Below are 23,315 nucleotides of genomic sequence, written 5' to 3' on the forward strand. Positions count from 1 at the left end.
ATATGCGTAGGAATAGTCATGGTACAAGCCTTCATCTCAGTTGTGGCTGACCAACCACCCTCTCCCCCATCCTTTCCTCTGTCGTCGCACACAGAAACACATACACACTGCATTGCCATCTATCACACCCTTTCAAAGGCACTCTCTTTCTTGCACTCCTCCAACACACCAGCATCGCTTCGCTCTATTTCAGGTTGGGTTTCTGGTGAGAAATGAGAGGCTTGGAATATAATACATAACCGTTGAATTTTCTCCTAATAAATAAAACATTATGTCACTCCTGATCCAACAAAAAATGTCTCCATCATTGAGGCATTCTGTTTACTCTCCTTCTGATGGCAAATTGTCTATTCCATTTGGTTTTGTTATAGGGATATCTCAATAGCTGCATGGAGATACGATCAAAGCTTAATAAACAGACATTTGCCATCATTAAATTGATATTCAACTGCAACAAAGACTGTCCAAAACACAGATGGAATGTTGTTTTGGTTGGATTAGTTAGTTGTCAGGTGGAAGACGAGGTACATGTCAAGCGGTCAGATGTGTGGGGTAGAGAAAATTCATCAGTCTGCATATAAACTCATCTTTTATGTATCTCAATCCATCAGCTAATATTCACACAGGCTTGACAGTTAACAAATCTACTCCATGATTTTACAACACACCGAATGTTCAGTCTCTGAGGAGGATGACAAATGTTCCCCCTGAAGGCGTAACCTGACAGGCATCGCCATCAATGTGCCCACACTAAACCACAGAGCGAGGGTAGCAGGCCTGCTGCTGTAACAGGACTGCATGGAGACCATAGTGGAAAAAGAGCATTTGGGATCTTTTGGTTGAAGAGATTAGAAGAGGGTGAGTGGGAGGATTGGTAAACTGAGTAGGTATCAAGCTGAGGCACATCGATAAATATGGAACAACACACACGCCCCTGCATGGACATGTGCACATGACTACACAAACACACACACGCATATAATATCTCAATGATTCCCCTCCCACTCTCTTACAACTCACCTGCTTGCTCTCGTGAACTGAACACGTAATTGTCACATATATGGAAACACCTGGCCGTGAATCCGGTTCAAACCAAGTGGGGTTGATTCGTGATTGACAAAGGGTCTGCCTTAAAAGACGAGAGAAATGTCTGAAAATCTTGGTTTACCCGTACAAGCATGATCAAAGAAACATGCCTCTGTTTTCCTAGCAACAATAAAGCCTATCCCTAAACCATGGAAAGTCTGTCTTCACAGCCGTCATTATTTGGCCTTACTTGCGTGCGTAATCGCTGTGATTGCCTTGAGTGTTGAGAGCACAACAAGCCCCCCCTGCCGACCAGCTGTACCCCAATTAGGAAGGGAAGGGTAGGGAGGGCAGGGGCCCGAGGGAGGGGAGATGACTAAGATGTGTTCTGCTGAGCTGTGGATGACACAAGACGATCACAGCATCACCCATTTATAGCAAAGACCATCCGTTACATCAGAATTTGGTAAGATCCCCTAATCTTTTCCTTCCAGCCAATAGAGGGGCTGCTAGGGATGTGTTGCTGTGTTGGTTGCTTCTTCTGTATAGAACGTAAAATCCCATAATGGGGGGCATTGTTGTTTCTCCTCCAAGCGGCTGAGGTACTAACAGATCTGATGTCAGCGTTGAAAGGCCTTGCCTGTGTGATGTTTTACTATATGTGCGACCAGCAACCGGGGGATTTAAACATCTCTGAGGTAGACCTAGAAAAGTCTATGGTGTCTAAGGTCTGCAAACCTTTCTGCCTCAATTTTTTTCAATTTTTTCTCTTCAATTTTTCCGCCAACGTATTTCTGATCACACAAACACGTTGCTTGCACAAATCCATCGTTGTAACGTGACGCATTAACATCTTTTTTATGATGCACAGCAACTTTGAGTGAATTAATTAGCGGTATAAATGTGGACCGCTAGCAAAAGCACCTCTGTACACATTATTGTTTGGAGAGCATTGTTGCTGCTTGATGCGTATGTTATACGCCACAATATAATTGGATTAGATGTCACGCATCCGATTCGTGAGCGCTGGCATGCTATGTCAAAGTACACAGGGAATAACGCCGGCTTTGTTTGTTTCTTTGTCAATAAGCAAAGAAGAATGACGGCTCTACTCTATGGCGAAAATTGCGGGATCTCTGTGTAAAAGGGGCTATAGAGTGTCACACCACCTCATGGCCAACTCAAGTGAAACACCTAGACCATGGATACTGAATATGTTGTATGGCAGTCAACAAAGCAACATTTAAAAGGGTATATTTACATCTGTTAACATCTAATTAAAATGTAATATCAAGAAATGTATAATTTCGTGAAAAAAATTCCTGAAAAAACGCCAGTCATCATAAGTTAACTGCAGTCAAGTTTGGCTCAGAGAACGAGAAAAAAGAAGCAGACTTTGTTACTTTGATGACAGTGAGCGAGTGTTTGAGAGTCCAGGCCTTCCATAATCACTTTCAGTCTCTTTATCTTTCTGTACATAGTTGTACCCATTGCATAAAACAAACACAGAGATTCAGAATGAAATCAAAATGTTTCAAATTCAGTTCCGTTGACTCCATACAACTTTTTTAGTTTATATGGTCAAGGTGTGATGCATAAAGTGGACTAGTACTCACAATGAGCAGCCTGCAGAGCCCTGGAACCAAAGAGCCATGCAGACACTCCACAAGGAGCACCAGGAGAGCCAGGAAACACGTCTTACACATACAGGCTTTTATGTAAACACAGTGTAGATGACCATGTCAAGCTAGCAAGATCAGAGCCTGCATTTACTAAAGGTAACCACAAAAGCTAAAGCAATGCCAAGCTCACACCACATGACTTTTAAATCTAAACAAAATCCTCCTTTAAAGAATTGCTGCATGTTGCAAGACACACTAGCCAAGTGAGGTGAGTTACAGAATTTCCAATCTCCAATCTCCAGAAGTCACACATTGCAAGATTTCTACAGAAAAAAATATCAAGAGTTTAAATCTTCATGTACAGTTGCCAAGGCTGAGGGATTGTTATGGCATGAGTCAGTGAGCCAAATACCACTATAATAGGCTACATGCATCTTGTCCGTCTTCATTTTTTTATATGCTATATAAATGGAGTCACTTTACTCTCGAAAAGTGAATAACCTAATATATATCACAAGTAAAGCAACTGACATAATAACAAGCTTTAATCTCAACAACGAACATTGCTATTCATAAATGACTGAATGGCACTGCTGTCCATGGTGCTGAAATACTGCTGCACTCTGCTCTACTACTGTTCAAATCAAATCACACAACCAAACTCCTTTCAACACATCTATTCACCATTAACCCAGGTAAAACCTGGGTTTCACAGCACACAGATGGCCCTCTGACACAGGATTTCAGCAACAAATCGAATCAAACTCACTCAACAAGCACTGGTGTAGAGCTCTGATCTGAGAGCCCTGCATAGAATAGAGACAATCAGGATGTCACCTTCCTGGGTGAGTGTGTGACATGTCCCTGTGGAAATAGATGTGACACATTGCAGATGTAATCTTACCTCGACAAGGTGTGGGGTGGGGTTGAATCCACACTTGTTGCACACCTGGGAATGGCACTGGGTGCAATCGTTGTAGTTGGGTTGTTGTGCGGTGTTGCCAACGTTGAGGCTGGTCTTACAGAGAGGGCAACATGCTTTGGGTTTAGAGGGAGGGTCCTGGTGCGTCTGTTGCGGTGTTTGCCGCTGCTGCTGCTGTGGTTGTTGTTGTTGTTGTTGTTGTGGTTGCGGGGGAGCATGGGGCCCTTGCTGAGCATGGGGGGGCCCCGGGGGTTTGCCAGCTTCAGGAGCCAGGCCTTGTGGTCCAACGGGTTTAGGAGCTGTTTTTGGCGGTGGTTGCGGGGGCTGGGTGGTCTCTGTGATGAGCGTACTGGCCTGGTTGAGCAGGGAGGCGCCGAAGCCAAACAGCTTGCCAAAAGTCTGCTCTGGAGGCGGGGGCTGTCGGGACGGGGAGCTCCCAGCACTGCGGGTCTGGTCCTGCCGAGGGTTATTGCCCAGGTGTGCTGGGGGCTGACGGGCCAGGTCCGGCTGGGACGGGGCCTTGGCCATGCCGGGGAGAGGGACTGCCCCTGGTGGCAGTTTCACCTTAGGCTGCTGCTGTTGGCCGGGCGCAGCCGGACCTGGCTGTCTGTTGGGGCCCGCGGTCTGAGGGGCTTGGGGGGAGGGTTGTGGCTGAGCAGGAGTAGGGGTGGGAGGTTGGGTTGGGGCCTGTGCAGGCTGGGCCGCAGGCTGAGGAGGGGCGTCCAAGGTCAGCTGGGGTTTGGCTGGCTGGGAAGGAGAAGGGATCTGCTGCTGACTCTTGGATCGAGGTGTTGTCATGTCCATCCCCAATGCTCTCTGCATCTGACAGTTGAGACACAGCCACTCCTGGACCTGCAGTTGATAGACACAAACACAAAGATTACGAGGAGCGCCTGTACCGACTATAACCTATAACAAACTAGTTTCATCAAACAATTAAGATGTTATTAGGAAGAAACATAACCATATAGTATGAAACATAAAAATATAGTATGAAACATACTAGACACAGCATGATGATATATATTTGTGTGAAGAAACAATGTTCAACATGTACATTAGGCCTGCATTCTTCATGCAGTGGTCACTGCTCTGTCCTGCCATGCCCCCTTTGCTCCCACACTCTCCTCCTAATAAACACGTTTCACTCTTTCTGCGGTTCGCTGTTCCCTAGCTCTCCTCCCTCCCTCCCTCCCTCCCTCCCTCCTCTCTCTCCCTCCTTCCCTCCCTCCCTCCTCTCCCTCCCTACCTTCCTCCCTTGTTTCCCTAGTCCCTTGTCATTGGCTGTGTCTTTCCTTTGCGAACACATAAGAAGGTGGGAAGGAGATGAAGGCCCAGTGGTGGTCCTCAGCCATATGTAGTAATTGGACTCCCAGTGCGGTGACAGCTGCCACATTGCCAAGGCTGCCTGAGTCTATAGGCCATTAGATAAGTCTATAAATAACTACTGTTGTAGATTGCATGTGGGGGTTTTCTTAAGGATTGAGGATCATAGATGCAAGGCAAATACGGATTGAAGAGATTGCAGAAGCCCCTTTCTTTCCCGTGGCCTTCCCAGGCTGTGTGGTTGAGAGCTGTGGAGGATTCATTAACATACAGGATGGAATGCATCATGTGGCCTGATGCTAAACGCCTGGTATCGGGTCGAGATAACAGCTGATTGATTCAAGGGGGGGCTGAATCTGCATTATGCCTTTCATTTGAGCTGGTCTGCGTCCCAGTGGCGATCTTAAATTGAAACAAAAGCATGCTGTCAAGCCAGCGTTGAGTAAGTCATGCACTAACAAACCCAGAGGGCAAGAGGTTGGTGAGATGGAGACAGGCTTATGTCCCTACTATTTGCATATATAGTGAGTGCATTTGATTGATGAATAAATTGTCTTATTTGCAATGTTGTATTACGTTAGAAAATTATGCAATTTATTCACACACACAAAATTCACACATGCTAGGTATCTGCATATGTCTTATTAGTCTAACCTACATATACTTGGCGATGGAAGTAAATCAGAGTACCCAGAGGAATCACACATGAAAAGCTCCACACAGCCAGTGTTTGCTTAAAAACACACACACACACACACACACACACACACACACACACACACACACACACACACACACACACACACACACACACACAAAACATCTTATAGCACACACATTATACAGCTCTGATCTTTGAGATCAGTCAATGTGTCAGTGATTCTGTGAGATTCTGTCATGTTCTCGTCAGACTTGCAAACAGTCAGTAGACACTCAGATGTCTCTCAGCCGGCCAGTGATCAGCAGTGACCAGGCTTCGGCCTGCGTTGTCCATCAAGGGAGCATGGAGGCTGACAGGAGGACCTTCATATCAAACATCACCTCCTATCTCCATGGGCTGTTGTCTCCATTAGACTTTGCAGGCTGTATCACTTCTCCCTCATCTGTTGCTGGGTTCAGAGACTATATAATGTTACATGAACGATACTGTAGGATGCTAGGGATCAGAGACTTTTGGATGTAAGGGATCATAGAATTTGGGATGCTAATGATCAGCACTGTAGGATGCTAGTGGTCAGAGACAGTAGGATGATAGTGATCAGATTTTGTTTTAATTTAGAATACAGACAACTCCAAGGGAAAGAAAAAAACATGACAAAGTGCAAGCACTTATTTGCATCATGGTCCCTGATGTTGAGAGACAGGACATACATCCACATAAAAATCTGCAGTCGAGTATCACTACTAGTGATATCACTATTGGGTGTGTCCACCTAGATGTGTGCTTGATAGATCAGTCCACCAGCCTACCCAGTGGATTGTGGAAAATGTTGCTCATCTTTCCATCACACATCTAGGTGTACACGCCCACTACTGATGTCACTAGTGCACAGGGAAAGGCATATTTTCAAACAGCTTATAATGGCTAATCACACTCACACCTGGTGGCATGATATCACCCCTTTATGTAAAAAAATGCTGTTTATGTAAAAACATAAATATCTTTTTACAGAATAAATGTGGTATTAGTTCATGTTGAGTATTTTCTTCAGGTTTGTAAGCCATTGGTCATCTGACAGCCAAAATAGCAGCTGGTCGGCAGAAGTTGCTTACTTAGCCATCTCCACTGTTTTCGCTGTACTCCTCTCTCTCTTCATCTAATCTCTCTGGGCCCTGCCCTTGTTATGAGACAATCATGTGGCCTATGAAATCTGATCTGCGCTCCCATCTCTACCATCTCCCCCCCCCGCCCCCCCGCTTCCCCTCCCACTCTCTCTCTCTGTCTCTCTCTCTCCCTCTCCCTCTGTTTCTGAGGCATCCTACTCAATGGCTGTGTTCCCTTAGGAGTCTGTACTTGGTCAACGAAGTTGGGTCACATTGGTCAGGTAGTAGGAGCATGCCAATTTGCTTTGATTTCTGGTTAATTTGTGCCATATACAGGCCCGCCGCTCCCTATACGCACAGTAAGCAGAGTGCGTAGGACACCAAGTACCTGTGGGGGCACCAAAAATTAAGGTTTGTAAAAAAAAAAATATATATATATATATATATTAAATTTTTGAATTACAAAATATATAAATTAGTTATGAAGAGGCCCACCGTTGTTTTTTGTTAATTGTATAACCTATCACTCAATTTCGGCAAATTAGATGTTTTTACCTAATATATAAAAAGAGGCTCTCCCCACCCCCCGCTCCCGTAGGGCACCGAAACGGCCAGCAACGGCCCTGGCCATATAGTTGTATTTATGTTGCCTGATTGGGTGGTGGTTGCATTGTGGACCTGGTCAATGGCCTTGGTCTCTCTCTCTCTCTCTCTCTCTCTCTCTCTCTCTCTCTCTCTCTCTCTCTCTCGTGCTCTCTCTCTCTCGTGCTCTCGCTTTCTCCCTCTCTTTCACGCCCACCATTTTAGTTTATTTTCTGTCTTTATTTCCCCCTTTTCAGCCTTCCTCCTCTTCCTCAACAAGATATATTGATATATCACGTCTTATCTGTTGATGATTAGGGTTGCCATCAAATGTCATCTGGAGATGTATTGATGACATCTGTAGATGTGCTTCTTTCCTTTTTAGCCTCCTCAGCCTCCTCAACCATGCTCTCCTCTCTCCACTCGACTGCAGATTGAATTCCATTCTGAGCGGACCGACAGCATTAACAACATGATGTTGTGAGTATGTGTATGTGTATGCGTCTGTTTGTTTTTGTGCATTTGTAAGCTGTGTGCGTGTGTGTGTGTGAGTGTGTGTGTGTTTGTGTGTGTGTGTGTGTGTGTGTGTGTGTGTGTGTGTGTGTGTGTGTGTGTGTGTGTGTTTGTTTGTTTGTTTGTTTGTTTGTCCCACAGCTTGACATATATAGTCTATATTGTTCCATTTATGCTTAAATAGGTCATCTGCCTTTATGGGTGAGAGAAATTATGCGAGAAATATAACAAGAAAGGTGAAAACGGTCCCAGGCCTCACAGACACAAGCAAATCACACTGCTGGGGCAATTGAGGGCCAAACAGCAGACTGGTGAGAAAACACAGGCTGAGAGCCCGAAATATAACCTTTAGAGAACACACAATCACACATTTATTCAAACACACAGAAACACATACACACATACACAAACACACACACACACACACGAACACACACGTGCAATGCATCACAGGCAAGGTCTGTCCAAATCCAAATTGTACATATACAAACAAATTGTACATGAATTTATCGTAAGTTTAATTTGCAATCAAGCAAACAGCCTTTGGTTTTACTTCATCCTCCTCCCTTCGCCAGGATGTCAACAAAGGGAACGCCACCGTGGCGTCCGAGGCCTCACCTGAGGCCACGGCCAGGAATACGTGATCACACTGCCAACACTAAAAGTCCCACTCTGGCCCACTCCCAATCCCTTTCCCTGGGTCGATGAGCTCCACGCTCCGTAGTATGGATGCTCATCTATACAAGCCTCATCTGAGAACTCCAAGATCCGTTATGTAATCGCTATAAATAACCCCCTGCCTCGCACCAGTTGCTGATTCTTCTTACGACAAACGGACGTGCTACTGCTCTGCTTCCCAACTCTGTGATCATTTCTCAATTGAGAATGTTTGTCCATTCGACTTTGACTCTTTGTATTTATGAGATTCTGAGTTATCTTTCACTTTAAGTTAGGTTATGAACCTTAAAGCTTCGGGTGTTTATTACTTTGGCCTATTGCTGATTGGTAATAAAATACTTTCTCTCTACGTGTGGGTCCTGGCACATCAACAATTTCAAACGTAACAGGAGAATCTGCCAGAAATAGACCCAGCAGAGAAAGAACAGTTCCTTTCTGCATTCGAAGAATGATAGCATAGCATTCTTGGTGGGATCCCAAAAAAACTCTCCCAGCATAAGAGAATGGCTGCATTAAGTCCAGCTACCCAAGAACTGGTAGCTGATCGTAGCCTCCCAGAGATTTGAGCAACAAGTCACTGCCTTACCAGCTCCATCCAGCAGTTACAAACGGGGTAGCAACGGCCCGCTTGCAACGGCTAATCAGTGGGGGATCAGGTAGCAGCATTAACCTCAACGGTTCAGCAACTCCTGCCGGGAGCCTATTCACCTGCCGGTCCAAGCCCATCTCCTCCATCCCCAGTAAGAGAAGGGCCATCACTCTGCCACCCCAGCGCCCATACAATTAACCTCCTACCCAGTTCTTGTCCTCCCCGGGGTCGTCTATACTACCTGTCCCTTCCTGAAACTGCAGACATGGAGAAATGAATGAGGCTTTAGTGAGGTGCTTCATCCGCCCATCTACTTCTCCTGCCGAAGTGCCAGTCTTCTTTGATGGGAACATGCATGGGACCCTCCGGCCTTGTAGAGACTATTCATCTCTGAATTACATCACTTTTAAGAATCAATATCCACTTGGCTTCACTAAGATAGATCTCAGAAACGCCAATAACCTGGTTCGTATCCATGAGGATGATGAGTGTAAAACAGCCTTTAACAGCCCTAAAGGCAGCTGGGAATATCTGGAATTGCCCTTTTGCTTTGCAAATGCTCCAGTAATTTTCCAAGCTCTGGTCAAAGACATGCTTTGTGAGAAGCTAAATTGATTTGTTTTTGTGTACCTTGATGATATTTTCATCATCTCCCACACTAGGGAGGAACTATTCAACATGTGAGCCAGGTCCTGAAGTAGCTCCTAAAACACCAGTGGCCAACAACCTGGTCAGCCCCCAAATCCAGATGGACACAATGCATGGTAGTGACGCGCTAGATGAATGGCCGCATGGGTTGGAGGGGCCAAACATCCATTTGTGGTCTGGACAGACCACAAGAACAAACTACATTCAGAGCATAAAGCGGCTTACCTCACGACAAGCTAGGTGGGCTCATATTCCTCAGGAGGCGGTTCTAGCAGCTGGTCTTGTGGACACTCATGATTTTGTTGCTGCTTGCCTGACTTGTGCCCAGAATAAGGACCCCAGGCAACAGCCCTCAGGTCTTCTGAGTCCCCGCCTGTAACACTATGCCCTTAGTCCAATCTCTCCATTGACTCATTTTGAGCTGCCTCAGCAAATCCTTTTTCATTCAAGTTAAGTATACCATTCTCAATGTGTATTCATCCAGTGGGTCATGCACCTCAGCTGAGACCTGTATCTACCAGCCTGCTGTCTCCCACTGTCCAGGTTCCATCGCCACCACAACTGCTGGATGGCAACCGATCTACACAGTCCACCGGATTCTCACCTCCGAAAGGGTGCATGGTTGGATCCAGTACCTGGTTGAATGGCAGGGTTATGGCCCAGAGAAGAGGTCCAAGGTACCAGTCAGGAAGATCCTGGATCCCGGGGGACTTAAAGCGTCTCCATCCAGACCGGGTTCCAGGAACGTCAGGACCCCCTCGTAGACGAGGGGCTGGGGGGGAAGGCTCAATGTCGGCCACCCACTGTTCCCTTGGCCTTTCCCAGTGCCAGGAAGCATGATCACACTGCCGGGGCTCAAAGAGACTTTCTCTTTTTGTTCCCTCCGTCAATCAGCACATTACCACGCCCTTATCATGTGAGAACTCTAAGATTAATTATTAAACCGCTGTTGGCACTTCCGTGCCATATAAATAACCCCTCTGCTTCTCACCAGTTGCTGATTCTTCTTACTACAAATGGACCTGCTACTGCCGTGCTTCAGAACTGATAATTTCGCAAATAGAGAAGGCTTTCGGTTAGGCTTTTGTCTCTTTGTATTTATGATATCAGTAGTTATCATTATCTTATAAGTTGGGTTATGAACCTTGAAGCTTCTAGTGCTTATTACTTTGGCATGTTGCCAGTTTGGTAATAAAGACCCTTAAAATACTTTCATCTGTCTCTCTCTCTACGCCTTTGTACTAGCACATTAACTATTTCAAATGTTACAGGGAGTGTTTCTGTCAGCCTCCTCAATTAAATAAACATACAGCTGAGAAAAAACACAGAGACACAGAACAACCGAGTGAATGAATAAAAAACACCACAGCAGACTGCTAAACACCATGCAGTCTATAAGGGTGCTGACTACCGGAGTTTGTCAATGAGGAGGCTTAGAAAGCACTGTTCATCCAGTTTTCCGATACTCCTCTCACTATGTCTTTCTTTCCCTCTTCTCTCTCTATTTCTCGACACTATTGCTCTTGCACTAGCTCAATTGAGACGGACAGTCAAAGAAGCCCAGACATCCACATTCTCAGTGCATCACCGCTGAAGAACCCTGTACATTTAGACAGGCTGCTGGGATGCATTCAGTTTGGTAAACATGGAGGAGAACGAGGGACTCATTTCTAACACCGATCAACGATTGAAGGTGATCAGGCTATAGCTCTCATTCCTGGGGGTTGTGACAAAGAATGGAAAATAAGCCACTGCTTGTTCATAAGCATCCTGTAGAGAGAATAGGATTCTTTCAAATTTAATTTGACGTGAGTAATATGATGTATGACATAAAATGATATTTTTATACTATGTTATATAATCTATGATATGATATTATATGGACCTAATAAAATATAATCATTATGATAAGTATTTTAAGAAATACTTAGACCACATTAATGAATTCATGCAAAACATCAGCTCTGATTGTTTGCTTATTATATTATTTTGTAAATGATCATTCATTTCATTTTTGTAACTTTTCAATTAAATAAAAAAAATATATAACAGGAATTATTTTCCCCTCAGTGCATATGAATCATACTAACAGGGAGGGCAAACTTCTCATCAGAGCCTCCTTGATGAAGTGTTAAAAATAATGCTTATCCCATATTAACAGGGTTTCTGGGATTTTCACATGTTCTGGCAGGTGACCCAGCCACATGCCACCTCGGTGACTTTCACACCCCTCGTATGCGGCTTTATTGGGCTCCTCCGACTGCAATACACAGGAAGAAAATTTACTATAAAAAAAATACTGAAATAACTGTTTTGTTATACCTAGTGTGCCTGCTGTTCGCATATGAGGAGTTTATTTGATGGTATTGTAACAAACTGCTTTAGATTACAGCCTTTATACCCCTTAACTACCCTGTAACTATCCTGTAGCTACCCTGTTACTACCCTGTTACTACCCTGTAACTACCCTGCAACTATCCTGTAACTACCCTGTTACTACCATGTAACTACCCTGTTACTACCCTGTAACTACCTTGTTACTACCCTGTAACTACCCTGTAACTACCCTGTAACTATCCTGTAACTACCCTGTTACTACCCTTTTACTACGCTGTAACTAATGTAACAAGGGGGGAACTACCACTGCAAATATATCTAACTGACTCTGTTACTACAGAGAATGATATGTTTGTTCCAATGCCCCAATACATGAAAAAACTAACTAAATGTACCACATAGTGTGCTGTCAGAGGAATGTAGTAACCGTGAATATGGGTTGAATAATTAATTTTATCCTGCTATATTTGTATCATTTCCTGGGAGATGGTTGATGCTGGAAATGGCAAGCTTGCATCTCAAGGTGCTGTATGCTGGACGAACACAATGGCCAGGGTTAGGGAGAAGACTTCGAACATTTCAACAACTTAAAAATGATCATGTGGTCATGTGGTCACACTGAAGTTAGGGTTAGGGTGTGACTTATATCTATGGTGTGTGGATTCTTTCCTCCAAAGGGGGGCGGAGCCATGCGGCTACAGACAAGCATGACAGCAGAGACAGTTTTCAGTTGCAGACGGTATCCATGACGATACACTGTCCCCTGACCTTTAAGGCCCGAATGTAGCACATACCTATTTTAAGAACTGCACAATGATAAAGGAACAATTGAGTTTGCCAGTTTTTTGGTAGTACTGTCATTTTTATAAAACTAACTCTTCCCTGATTTGTGCTCAGTTTTATGATCATATTTGAGGCTATCATGTCATAGAAATGTAATAATAACTTTACTATTACTTTATAACTTCTCTCTAAATTCCTTACAAATGTTGGATTTTTATCTCAGTGTACATATCATGTACTCATAAAATAGGTGCAGAGTAGGTAAAACATATCTACAGTTATATATATATATTTATATATATGTTATATATATGTTATTTGTAATATCCAGAATTGTGACCATGTTGATCCACATCTTCCAATCTTTTCCCCCAGTGCATTCATCTGAGCATTGGTACATACTGTACTGGTACATTTTTACAAAGGATTACACAGTAACTCCGGAGTAATTACGCTGTCCGTTGTGAGCTGTATGCAAATTTAATTATGTATCGCTTACAATGAGCGCCTGAATGTGTATTAGAGCAGCTTAGGTTATCATCAGTATAATGATGCTAGCAGTATTCTAGACTGATGAGGACATTTCATTCAGAGTGAATTGTCTCCCTCTTCATTCAGCCCCACTGTCATTTAAATGTTCGACGTCTGATTCTCCCACTCTCTTTTTTTAAACTTTGACTTCCAACTGTGAACTAGGCAATTATTACCGAGAGAGAAGAGATCAATTATTAAAGAGAGAGAACAGAGAAACTCATAAATATATATACAAATAAAGCAGACACTGTGTTGGAGGGAGACAATTCTCGCCTTGCCCATTTATATATCTTTTTTTTTCACGGCCTCACTTCATATCCAAACGATGATATAACAGGGAAAAACCCTCACTGGTCTTCTGTGTCCTTTAACATTATACTGATGCTTAAATGTAGGTTAAAAAGCACCTCAAAGGGGACTAGTCCCTAACGATTTTCAGTTAATGTTTATCTGGAGGGCATGCCAGTTAAAGTCGAAAAGTAATATGATTATTATGATGTAATTAAGAAAAATATATAAAATCATGATTCGTATTCTAAACTGCTGCTCTAATGTAAGTATGCTGTCAGGGATAAGGAGTGATGTGTACCAGCTTCACATTTTAAAATGGAGGTAAGTGTCATCATTATTGGTTGTCAACATTGAAATTTAAGAACAACATGTGTAGCATTCGCAGCGGGTGTGGCAGCAGGGCTATCCCCCCCTCCAAATGTCAACAGGATCCAACAACAAGACGTGCTACTCTCTGTTTGCATGGCTTAAACAGATTACAACCTGGACGCTTGTTTGTGGGATCAGTGAACTGGGTGTTATGAGCACCGATAATGTGTGGATCTTTTACAGACTGATTACTTGACTTGAGCTATTGAGCAGCAGGAATAAGTGAACCAATGCTGTGGACATTAAGGTGAGGGGAACTACTCCAGGTTCACAAAGTAGAAGTCCTGTTCCATGTTTTGGATTTCCATGTCAAATACAGTGAATCACTTCTACTCTCTGAAGTTTAACTTCTGCTTCAATGAACACTGTCAGAATCTATATGTGATTGCCTGCTCACAGGGGGATTACACAATGTTTAAACTGGGATAAAGTTAACAAGCCATCTTCCCTTGGCTCAAAATGCATTACCACTTGAACAGAGAAAAAATCTGGGCTTGGAATTTATCAATGTGTTTTATTATTAACGGCATATGGGCAATTGCCAATGAGGTCCACAAAAGTGGTAGCCGCCCTCCTCACCAAAAGCACTCGCTCACAAGCTACCGCAGGTCGTTTCCCAACCAGAATAACCAACTTCCACTATGTCCTCCGTAGCTTTTTCCTCTTTACTGCACCCATCTTCATTATGTCCATCAGCTTCTGACGGCCGGAGGAGAACGGAGGGCGTGAGCCGAGTCGATACCAGGTCTGGATGGATGTTCTCTGGGGACTGTCTACTGTCTATGTCTCTCTTACTCTCTGTCGCTCTCTCTCTTCCTGCCAGTATGTGACAAGCTCAAGGCTCAGACATTAAATACCCATAACATCCACTTCCACTGTTGTCACTCACAGGCACGAACAAACACACACACACACAGACAGATGCACACACACACACACACACACAAACACACACACACACACACCAGCAGGCAAACACACACACATACACACACACACACACACACACCAGCATGAACATATTGAAGGCCAAAAGGGTCACAGCCATGCCTCACTATAGACATGTCTCGATCAATGTCTACAATGTGATGTTTAAGCTTTCATAACAGTGCATAAAATGCGCCCATTTTAGTGGTTAAAAACATTTTTCCTCAACTATATGCTGGCATAAAAGGCTGAGTTCTGAACCATTGGTACAATGCTTTTTATGCTTCAGCGTTTTCTTATGGGGCATGTACATCGCGACAGCACATCGCAGAGACTACTGCCATGTTGGAAGCATAGGAGCAATGGAATGCTACTTATTATGCTCGTCATTGTTAGGTAATTAAAAGACTTCCATATTCTAGGTTACGGTATATTTAATGCTTCAATATGTAACAAAGTTATCGCTTCAGCTCACCGCAAACAGGTAAGGCAACGTTTGAAAAACAAGGCACCTGCGCCCCTCCAGGCTCCATAGGTTTAGGGTTAGGGTTATGGTAAGGGTCACCCCTTAGGGTAAGGGTCACCCCTTACCCTAACCTTAACCCTCCAGGCTCCATAGGGTTAGGGTTAGGGTAAGGGTCACCCCTTACCCTAAGGGGGTAACCCTTAGGGTAAGGGGTAACCCTCTTGAACCCTCCAGGCTCAAGAGGGTTAGTGTACCGGGTGACCCTTACCACCCTGGCTTGTGTGTGAACCCCCAGACATTTGTTGATATCAAAGAGGTTGATACAGAAGTGACAGCAGAAATCCAATATAGCCTATATAAATATATATATATATTTTTTATATATATATATATAGTATAATCTATAGATAAACTGTATATATATATATATATATATATATATATATAGTAGTTTGTTTTCTCTATAGAGAACTGACAATGTATTCCCTATATATGACATTTATACTGTAAGCCTACTCTGACAGTGCTACGTCGTTTTGTTAATATCGCGAGTAAGAAGTAATACGATTCAGATTCGATGGTCGAGTCCAGCGACAAAATGTAATGAACAAAATTAAAGCATTCTTGCCTAGGCATACTCTTTAATATTTTTACGACATCGCAAAAAATGGTGAGCTTAACCATGGATCTGTATGGTGTCATAATGGAAATAAAGCATTAATAAATCATAAAACTGCAGGCTACTGTTCATTTTTGGCTACATATGGCTACAGGAACATGCCGTTACATTAACCATATAAGCTGAATACCTGCGCGTCACCATGAGACCAATATTGAAACCATAGATTTAGACGTCACCAATTGGACAGGTTTACGTTCGGGCGGTCCTATAGTAGTAGACCGAGACCGTATTCATGTGAACAAAACCTTCTTTAACAATCATTGGTATTGATTTTATGAGGTAAATTAATCTTAATCTTAAAGCAGCCACAGTGATCTTTAAGAATAATAGAAGTGCAATATTAAATACACACTGAACACAGTCATCGATGGCTGAAACATGAATCTAAATGGTACTTCTGAGAACTGAAGGGAGAAAAACGTTGTGATCTAAGTGAAAATAATGTTTAGTTTACAGTTTATTACTGAATTGAGCATGGATTAAATGGCCGATATAGCCTATAAAGTTTGATGAAGGAAGGTACCCTGCTGAAGGATGACTGGTGGGTCGGACTTTAGTTACCATCGGTTTGGGGGGGAAAGTTGGCAACTACCGACTGCTCATTTCCCTGTACGAAAATGCAGAATTGGAGGAGGTTATGTCGGCATCAAATGTGCTGTTTCAGTGGACAAAAACATCCTATTCTACCATCTTTTGACTCAACTCCAACACGGCATCAAATGCAACTTTATGAAAGCCTAAACGTCAAATTGAAACTATAAACATCTACAATAACGCGTTGTTGTTACCCTTTTGGATTGCCATACATCAGACACTCATGTACACTCACACACAGACCTATCCCCCCCCCCCCCACACACACACACAAACACGCACACAAAGACAGATGTATACGGTATATACAGAATCAACTGGTACTTAGTGACTCACAGTTGGTCCCTCCATACATTATTTAGTCTATGGTGGCACTCATTGCCTATAAATAGAGGCATATCGTAGTTGTGCTGCAAATGGCATCATGTCTTCTCAGTAGCCCTGGTGGGAGTCTCCAGCGAGCCTTCGTCTTCAGGACCATAAAGCATAATGTGATCCAAGCTAGAGGGAATGGGAGCAGGCACTCTGTGGTACTTGCTAACAGCAGTAGCCATATTTTCATATAAATTACATGGACAGACATGAGAGACACATTTATTATCCATTTTCTTTTACTCTTTGGGGCAGATTTACAAGAGGCCGCTGACCTATCACCCAATCAGATATTACTGAGTCAGGAGGTCCTTGCTACAACTCCACAAACAAAAGGTTTACTCACCACCCTTCATATTTCACAATGCATGAATCTTTTATACAATGAAGGCCAATCAGGAGCTGATTTCTCCTTTCATCCCAAAATGTTTGTGTGTAGATGATCATAAAAGGGCCTGGTTCACTCAAGTAGAGCAGATCAAGATGCAGCACGCACATACACACACACATAAACACACACACACGCACGGCCCTCACCATCCATAGCCCTTATATGGTTTAAAACCCCCTCTTTGACATAATGGAGAGCCAATGGCACAGAACGGTATTCCTGCTACACGCATCACTTGTATCACATTAACCTGGAGGTCACATTCTCACAGAGAACAGCTGCCTTTCATGAAGTGTCCCCTAGAGTTACAATAAAGATCACAATGTCACACAACAACATGACATCTGACAGAACCAGGCTGGCCCGACCCCAAACCTCCCTTTATCTCCTCCCCTGATGTAGGGCTTGTGCATGGTGAGGGCACATCACAATGTTCACCTCCGCTCAGGAAGGGCTTGAGAACAGGGAGGTTAGAGGTTGGAACAAGCATTTGGTCGTTGTTTAGTAATTCATAAGGAAATGCTTTGTCATCATCGGGAGACATGTTGTTTATGAAACCAATTTCTCTTTTTTTAAAGGGACATTTTTAATTTTTGACATTACTACAACTGTCATTGCTACAAGGTAGGTGCTGAGCCCTACCTGTGTGAGGTGAGGAGAGAGAGGGGGAGGGGGAGAGGGGGGAGACGGGAGGAGGTGCTGAGGCCTACCTGTGTGAGGTGAGGAGAGAGAGGGGGAGGGGGAGAGGGGGGAGACGGGGAGGAGGTGCTGAGGCCTACCTGTGTGAGGTGAGGAGAGAGAGGGGGAGGGGGAGAGGGGGGAGACGGGGAGGAGGTGCTGAGGCCTACCTGTGTGAGGTGAGGGTTGGGATTGAAGCCACACTGGTTGCACACCATGGAGCGACACTGCGTGCAGGTGTTGTGGTTTGGCTGGCCGTCCGTGGAGCCCATGAGGTCGGCGGTGTTGCAGACGGGACAGAGCTTGCTGCTAGGCATGGGTGCTATCTGAGGCACTGAGTAGGGGGAGGAGGGGGCGCTGCGGTCCGGAGATGCCGACGGGGACCGGCCGCCCCTGCCGCCAGCCTCCACCTGCAGGCTCATCCTGGAGGCGTGGCCTTTGCCCTGCTCCCCTCCCTGGGGGCCTGCGGGCTGGTGGCTCTGTTGGGAGGCCAAGCGGTCCCCCGTCCCGGGGCCACTCTGGACCCCGGCTTTGGGCCCGGGGTCTGCTTGGGGGGGTCTGGAGGAAGAGGAGAGAAGGATGAGGCTTGAGAATGAACACAGACCAATGAGTGGTCGGGGAATTCTGGAATGATTATTTTAACATCAATATGTCATCAACTGTAACTACCAGCTGAGCTTTTTCATTGATTGTGTCCTACTACTACTACTACTTTACTATCACTACTAATACTACACATACTCACACTATCAATCTCTCTCAAACATTATCTCTCACTCTAGAACACACAGTATATATGCAATCTCTATATTGCATATACAGTATACTAACATATACTGTATATGTTACTTGTATCTGGCCCATTGCTCTATGCTCCTGCAGTCTCACTGCCAGAAAGAGATAATAAACACACTCATCACACATTGCACTATTAAACCCCTTCTACAGGCTGGAGCCAGGTCCTACAACATGCACTGTACAGAGGCCTTCTTTAGTCAGGTCTCCATAATTACTGTTGAAGTCGATGTTCTAACATCCCACTACCTGTGTTGGTATACTTTGTCCTCCCGGTTCTTTGTATTTCCTGCAGCAGTGCCCTGTGTGTAGCTTCTCCACAGCTTACAGAACCGGGCCAGACACTAAACGGCATTGTGAACTTCTGGCCAGACGGCGTTTGGCATTTAGCGTGGCATTTACATAAAGCAATTTTTTGTTCATTCCTCATGACAACAAATGAGATGGCGCCATACTGTGCCCATTGTCCTCAAAGGCAGCCGTAGCAAACCCTTAAAGGAAGAGCCAAGCTGAGAGCAGAACTAAATGTAGAGCGCGTTAGCAGCACTGAGTCACTGCTAACGGGTCAGGCTGAATCAGTCTTCTGCTCTCACCAGGAATGGCTCTTCCTTCAGGCCATCAGGGTCACACTCTTCACAAAACCTGAAGGCTGGACGCTACAGTTCCACCAGCAGAATACCATCCACCTAATGGCCATAGAAGAATATGTCTATGCCATCCAAGAACTAAAATCTAAATGACTAATCCTCATAATACTATGTAGAGTTATATTTAAACATAGCATTATTTAAAGGAACTTTCCTCTCTCAGGATTTTGTTTAAATTTCAACAGTAAATTACACAGTCTGGGATCCAGAAGGTTGGATTAATTCTAGGTCAGGTTTGCCTCTGGCATTCACAGCAAAATACAGAAAAACATCCATTTAAAACAATGCTAATAATCCAGTTTACAACTACTGTTATAATAATAGTATTCCTAACCTAGAAGATTTAGAAACACTGCAGCCCAGTATACCTTAGCAAAAGTTACATTTGTACAATAGATGTTCTAATGTCCATTTACTATTACAATTTACTGTTTAAGTAATGCAACAGAGGTTTATATGTTGACTAGAGAGCAGATAGGAGTTAGGCTTCTAGACTTGAGGACATTGGGGATCAAACCCTCTTCCTTTTGGTTAGAAGATGAACACCCTAAACATGCAACTGATCTTCCTGCCTCCGTACCACCCCATGAAGGCTGACCACATACCTTTAGTTGAGCTTTGAAAATATCTACTTGCTCAAAACATGGCTTACATAATATTCCCCTGGCATCTTTTGATAAGAAAACTTTTCTATTGTTCCTTGTGAACAAAAGATTTGTGTTACTATGCTATTCAGAAAGGAAAGGACAACATTAAATGAGACATATTATGGTGTTTTCCCAACAAGTAAACATAGTATATGAGTTCCAGAAAACATGTTTTTGAAGCTGTTTGCTGGAAATAGCTAATAGGAAAAAAAATTCCTCTCTGTTTCAGTCCCTTCAGAATGTGCTGTTTCTGCTGTCTGTAGCTTTAATGCAAATGAGCTGCTGCCCATTGACCAATGAGCTGTCAGAGTTAAGCAAAGCATGGAGGAGAAGTGATTGTTGCCGTTTGCGGACTCCTGGAGCTCTATATCTATATAATGTTATTTTATATAATAATAATAATATATAGGTATCTATATAATATAATATCTTATATCACGGCCAAAAGCTTTGTGCGCCTCGGATGATATTATGAATCATAAAGACTGCGTCTGACGTCTCTTGTACTTCCACAACAAGTAAAGATTCGTAGCTGGGGTTATCCCGGCCATAGTTGAGAAGAATTGGGGGAAAGGAACTTTGGCTTTGACTCAAGGGCGTAGGTTTGATCTGAGCTTTGGTGGGGACACTACCCAGACACCACCCCCCCCACACACACACACACACACACACACACACTAAATGAAATAACGTATGATGCATGCCTGACTTTAACTTTGTTTGATGCATTATCTGCTGATGCATATGCAGCAAACCATTTACTATAGCAACATTTCAATTGTACACATTTGCTTGGTAAGCAAAGACAAAGATTCCATCCACCTATTAAATTATAAAACAGATCTGTCTCAAAATACGTTTTTACACTGCCAAATATGCCCGTCTTATGCACGCCTTTTTCCCGGCATGGTCTGCGCGTTTACACTGCCAGAGGTAAATTGCAGACTTGAGCTAGCACCCCAATTTACCCTCCCGGACCCTACATACATTGGCGGTTTCATTTGAATGAAAATGCGATTAGACGCTCTGCGGTGGGGGGTAGGGGTTTGGGTAGAGGTGTTGCTGCATTGTTGCCAGAGACAACGCAGCGATATAACTTTCCTTACGAGAAGCCACGACCGAACCGGCTGGGCAGTGTAAAAGAAAGACGTATGTTGGGAGGCGGTACCGAAGTGGAAATTTAACCCTTTGTGTACCGCATGAGGCCCTTTTTTTTGTTTCAACCTGAATATTTGTGGGGACATTTCAGGCATCATTTGACATTGGTGGGGACACGTCGCCTGGTCACCACCGAAATCTATGCCCTTGCTTTGACTCTCTGATGTCCAGATTGAACCCCGACATTGAGGAGAAAGGGATTGTTCTCCTGGAGCTGAGCTGCCGGAGTGCCGCCAAGCTCCCCCCCACCGGAGCTTTGGCGGCAGTCCGGCAGCTCCGCCGGACCCCCTGCCAGGCAGTCACATGGCAAAAAAAAATCTCCCTGCTTCTGAAATGCACGAATATCTCCGCCCAGTGCTCGTCCGCTGGTCACAAAAATCGTATCTATGCTCTGATTGGAGGGAGTGGGGAAGTGGGTGGTGATATTCAAATGTGCCCCCTTCCTACGTAGAAGGGGGCGCCGAAACTGACTCGCTCATTCGGTGACTGTAGGTGGGGTACTTTCAGAAATGCTCACTCAAAAAATCATGTACAGACTTATTTTAAAGTTTGTATGCGTTTAGGAGCACCAGAGACCCAAAACAACACCCCAAATCCCAGGAAAAGTGTTCATAATATGTCCCCTTTAAAGAATGATTACAAAAATGGAAATACATTTTAATTTTTTTTTCCTAATTTGGGCCTATAGCAAGCTCTAAACACAAGCAGTCTTTTGTGGATGTAACTATCTGTCATGCAGCAGTCACTAGATAGGCACAGTGATCCTTAATGTGATTCACATTATTACAAGGAAACATGAAATGGCTGAAAATAGTGAAGTCATTCAAATCCTATTGTGGTTAGACCACTCATAATGATTGTGGCCTAAAAAATACTTAACCCAACAGCATTTAATCTTCCCCTTATAAAGTATAGATAGAATATCTGTATGCAATGCGTGTGTACGTGCTGTATTGAAGTATTGTGTGTACGTATAGTTCCTCAAGTAGAGTGAAGCACTGAACAAAGTGGTTATCAACAGTGATACAGCGATAGTGTCTTGGTTGAAGTTAAACAGCAGCATACCATGGGCTTTACAATATGATGTATGATCTATGACGTGACACTCATTTGAGAGTCTGAATTTCAAAAGTGCCATAACCACTATTGTTGTATGTTTTTATGAAATAGGTTACTCTTTACAATTAGGGTACATTAATGAACCATTAATAGACAATCGGATAACCGTTCTGGGTTATTGTAGAAACATGACAAACTTATGACTTATATGTTTTGTGTCCCGCACTGTTGAGGACCTGCTCTGTGTCCGCTCTGTCAACCTGCTCTCTGTCATAAACAAACCAGCAGTGCAGAAGACACTTTCAGCATTTACTTGTACAGAGGAACCAATTTCTGCATGGTGAATGAGGAGCGTACAAACTTTTTGCCTGTGAGTAATTTATTATCGACAAACTCTGCTATCTAGCTTGCTAACGCTAGCAGAGGAAGGCGGATGGATTTTGCAGGCCCGACCCTGTTGTTTTTGACTGAAATGTTTCAGAGGATAGGCGGATTACAACAATTTGATCACCACACCACACTTCGACAAGCCTGCTAGGACAAAGGCTTATATCCTCCTTAATCTCGCTGGACCAGAAGCCATTGGATAAGAGCATTCATTTGTATAAGGCAGCTGATGTGCGTGCGCCCGGTGACAACGGAGCAGTGATCGTCCCAGCAGAGTCCACAGAGGACCCGGACTGGAAAGAAAGTTTAGAGATATCTGCAATCCCCAAAACAACAGAACGATGGAATGACACAAGTTACATTCAAGAAATCTGAAATAATTGAGAGTGTTAAGTCACTCATCAGTGATTTGAGGGTCAAAGCTAAAATGTGAAGATCTGGAGATTTGACTGACAAGCTTATCTGTGACTGGATAGTGTATGGCATCACAAGAGAAGTCGCATTGATAAAATGATGTAGGAAATTTGC

At 43.8% G+C, this 23,315-nt stretch overlaps 1 protein-coding gene across 1 annotated transcript in view; it reads right to left on the reverse strand.

Moving 5' to 3' along the window:
• The window catches only part of bsnb (bassoon (presynaptic cytomatrix protein) b), a gene marked incomplete at both ends in the record, with an annotated part of 65,298 nt that overhangs the window by 37,956 nt on the left and 4,027 nt on the right, over nucleotides 1-23,315 (reverse strand). Inside the window, 2 exons of the mRNA XM_079748039.1 lie at nucleotides 3,553-4,422; nucleotides 18,265-18,652. Coding sequence (XP_079604165.1) covers nucleotides 3,553-4,422; nucleotides 18,265-18,652 — 1,258 coding nt within the window. The remainder of the gene's footprint in view (nucleotides 1-3,552; nucleotides 4,423-18,264; nucleotides 18,653-23,315) is intronic.

Source organism: Pollachius pollachius, assembly GCF_949987615.1.
Source record: "Pollachius pollachius genome assembly, chromosome: 12".
NCBI lineage: Eukaryota > Metazoa > Chordata > Actinopteri > Gadiformes > Gadidae > Pollachius > Pollachius pollachius.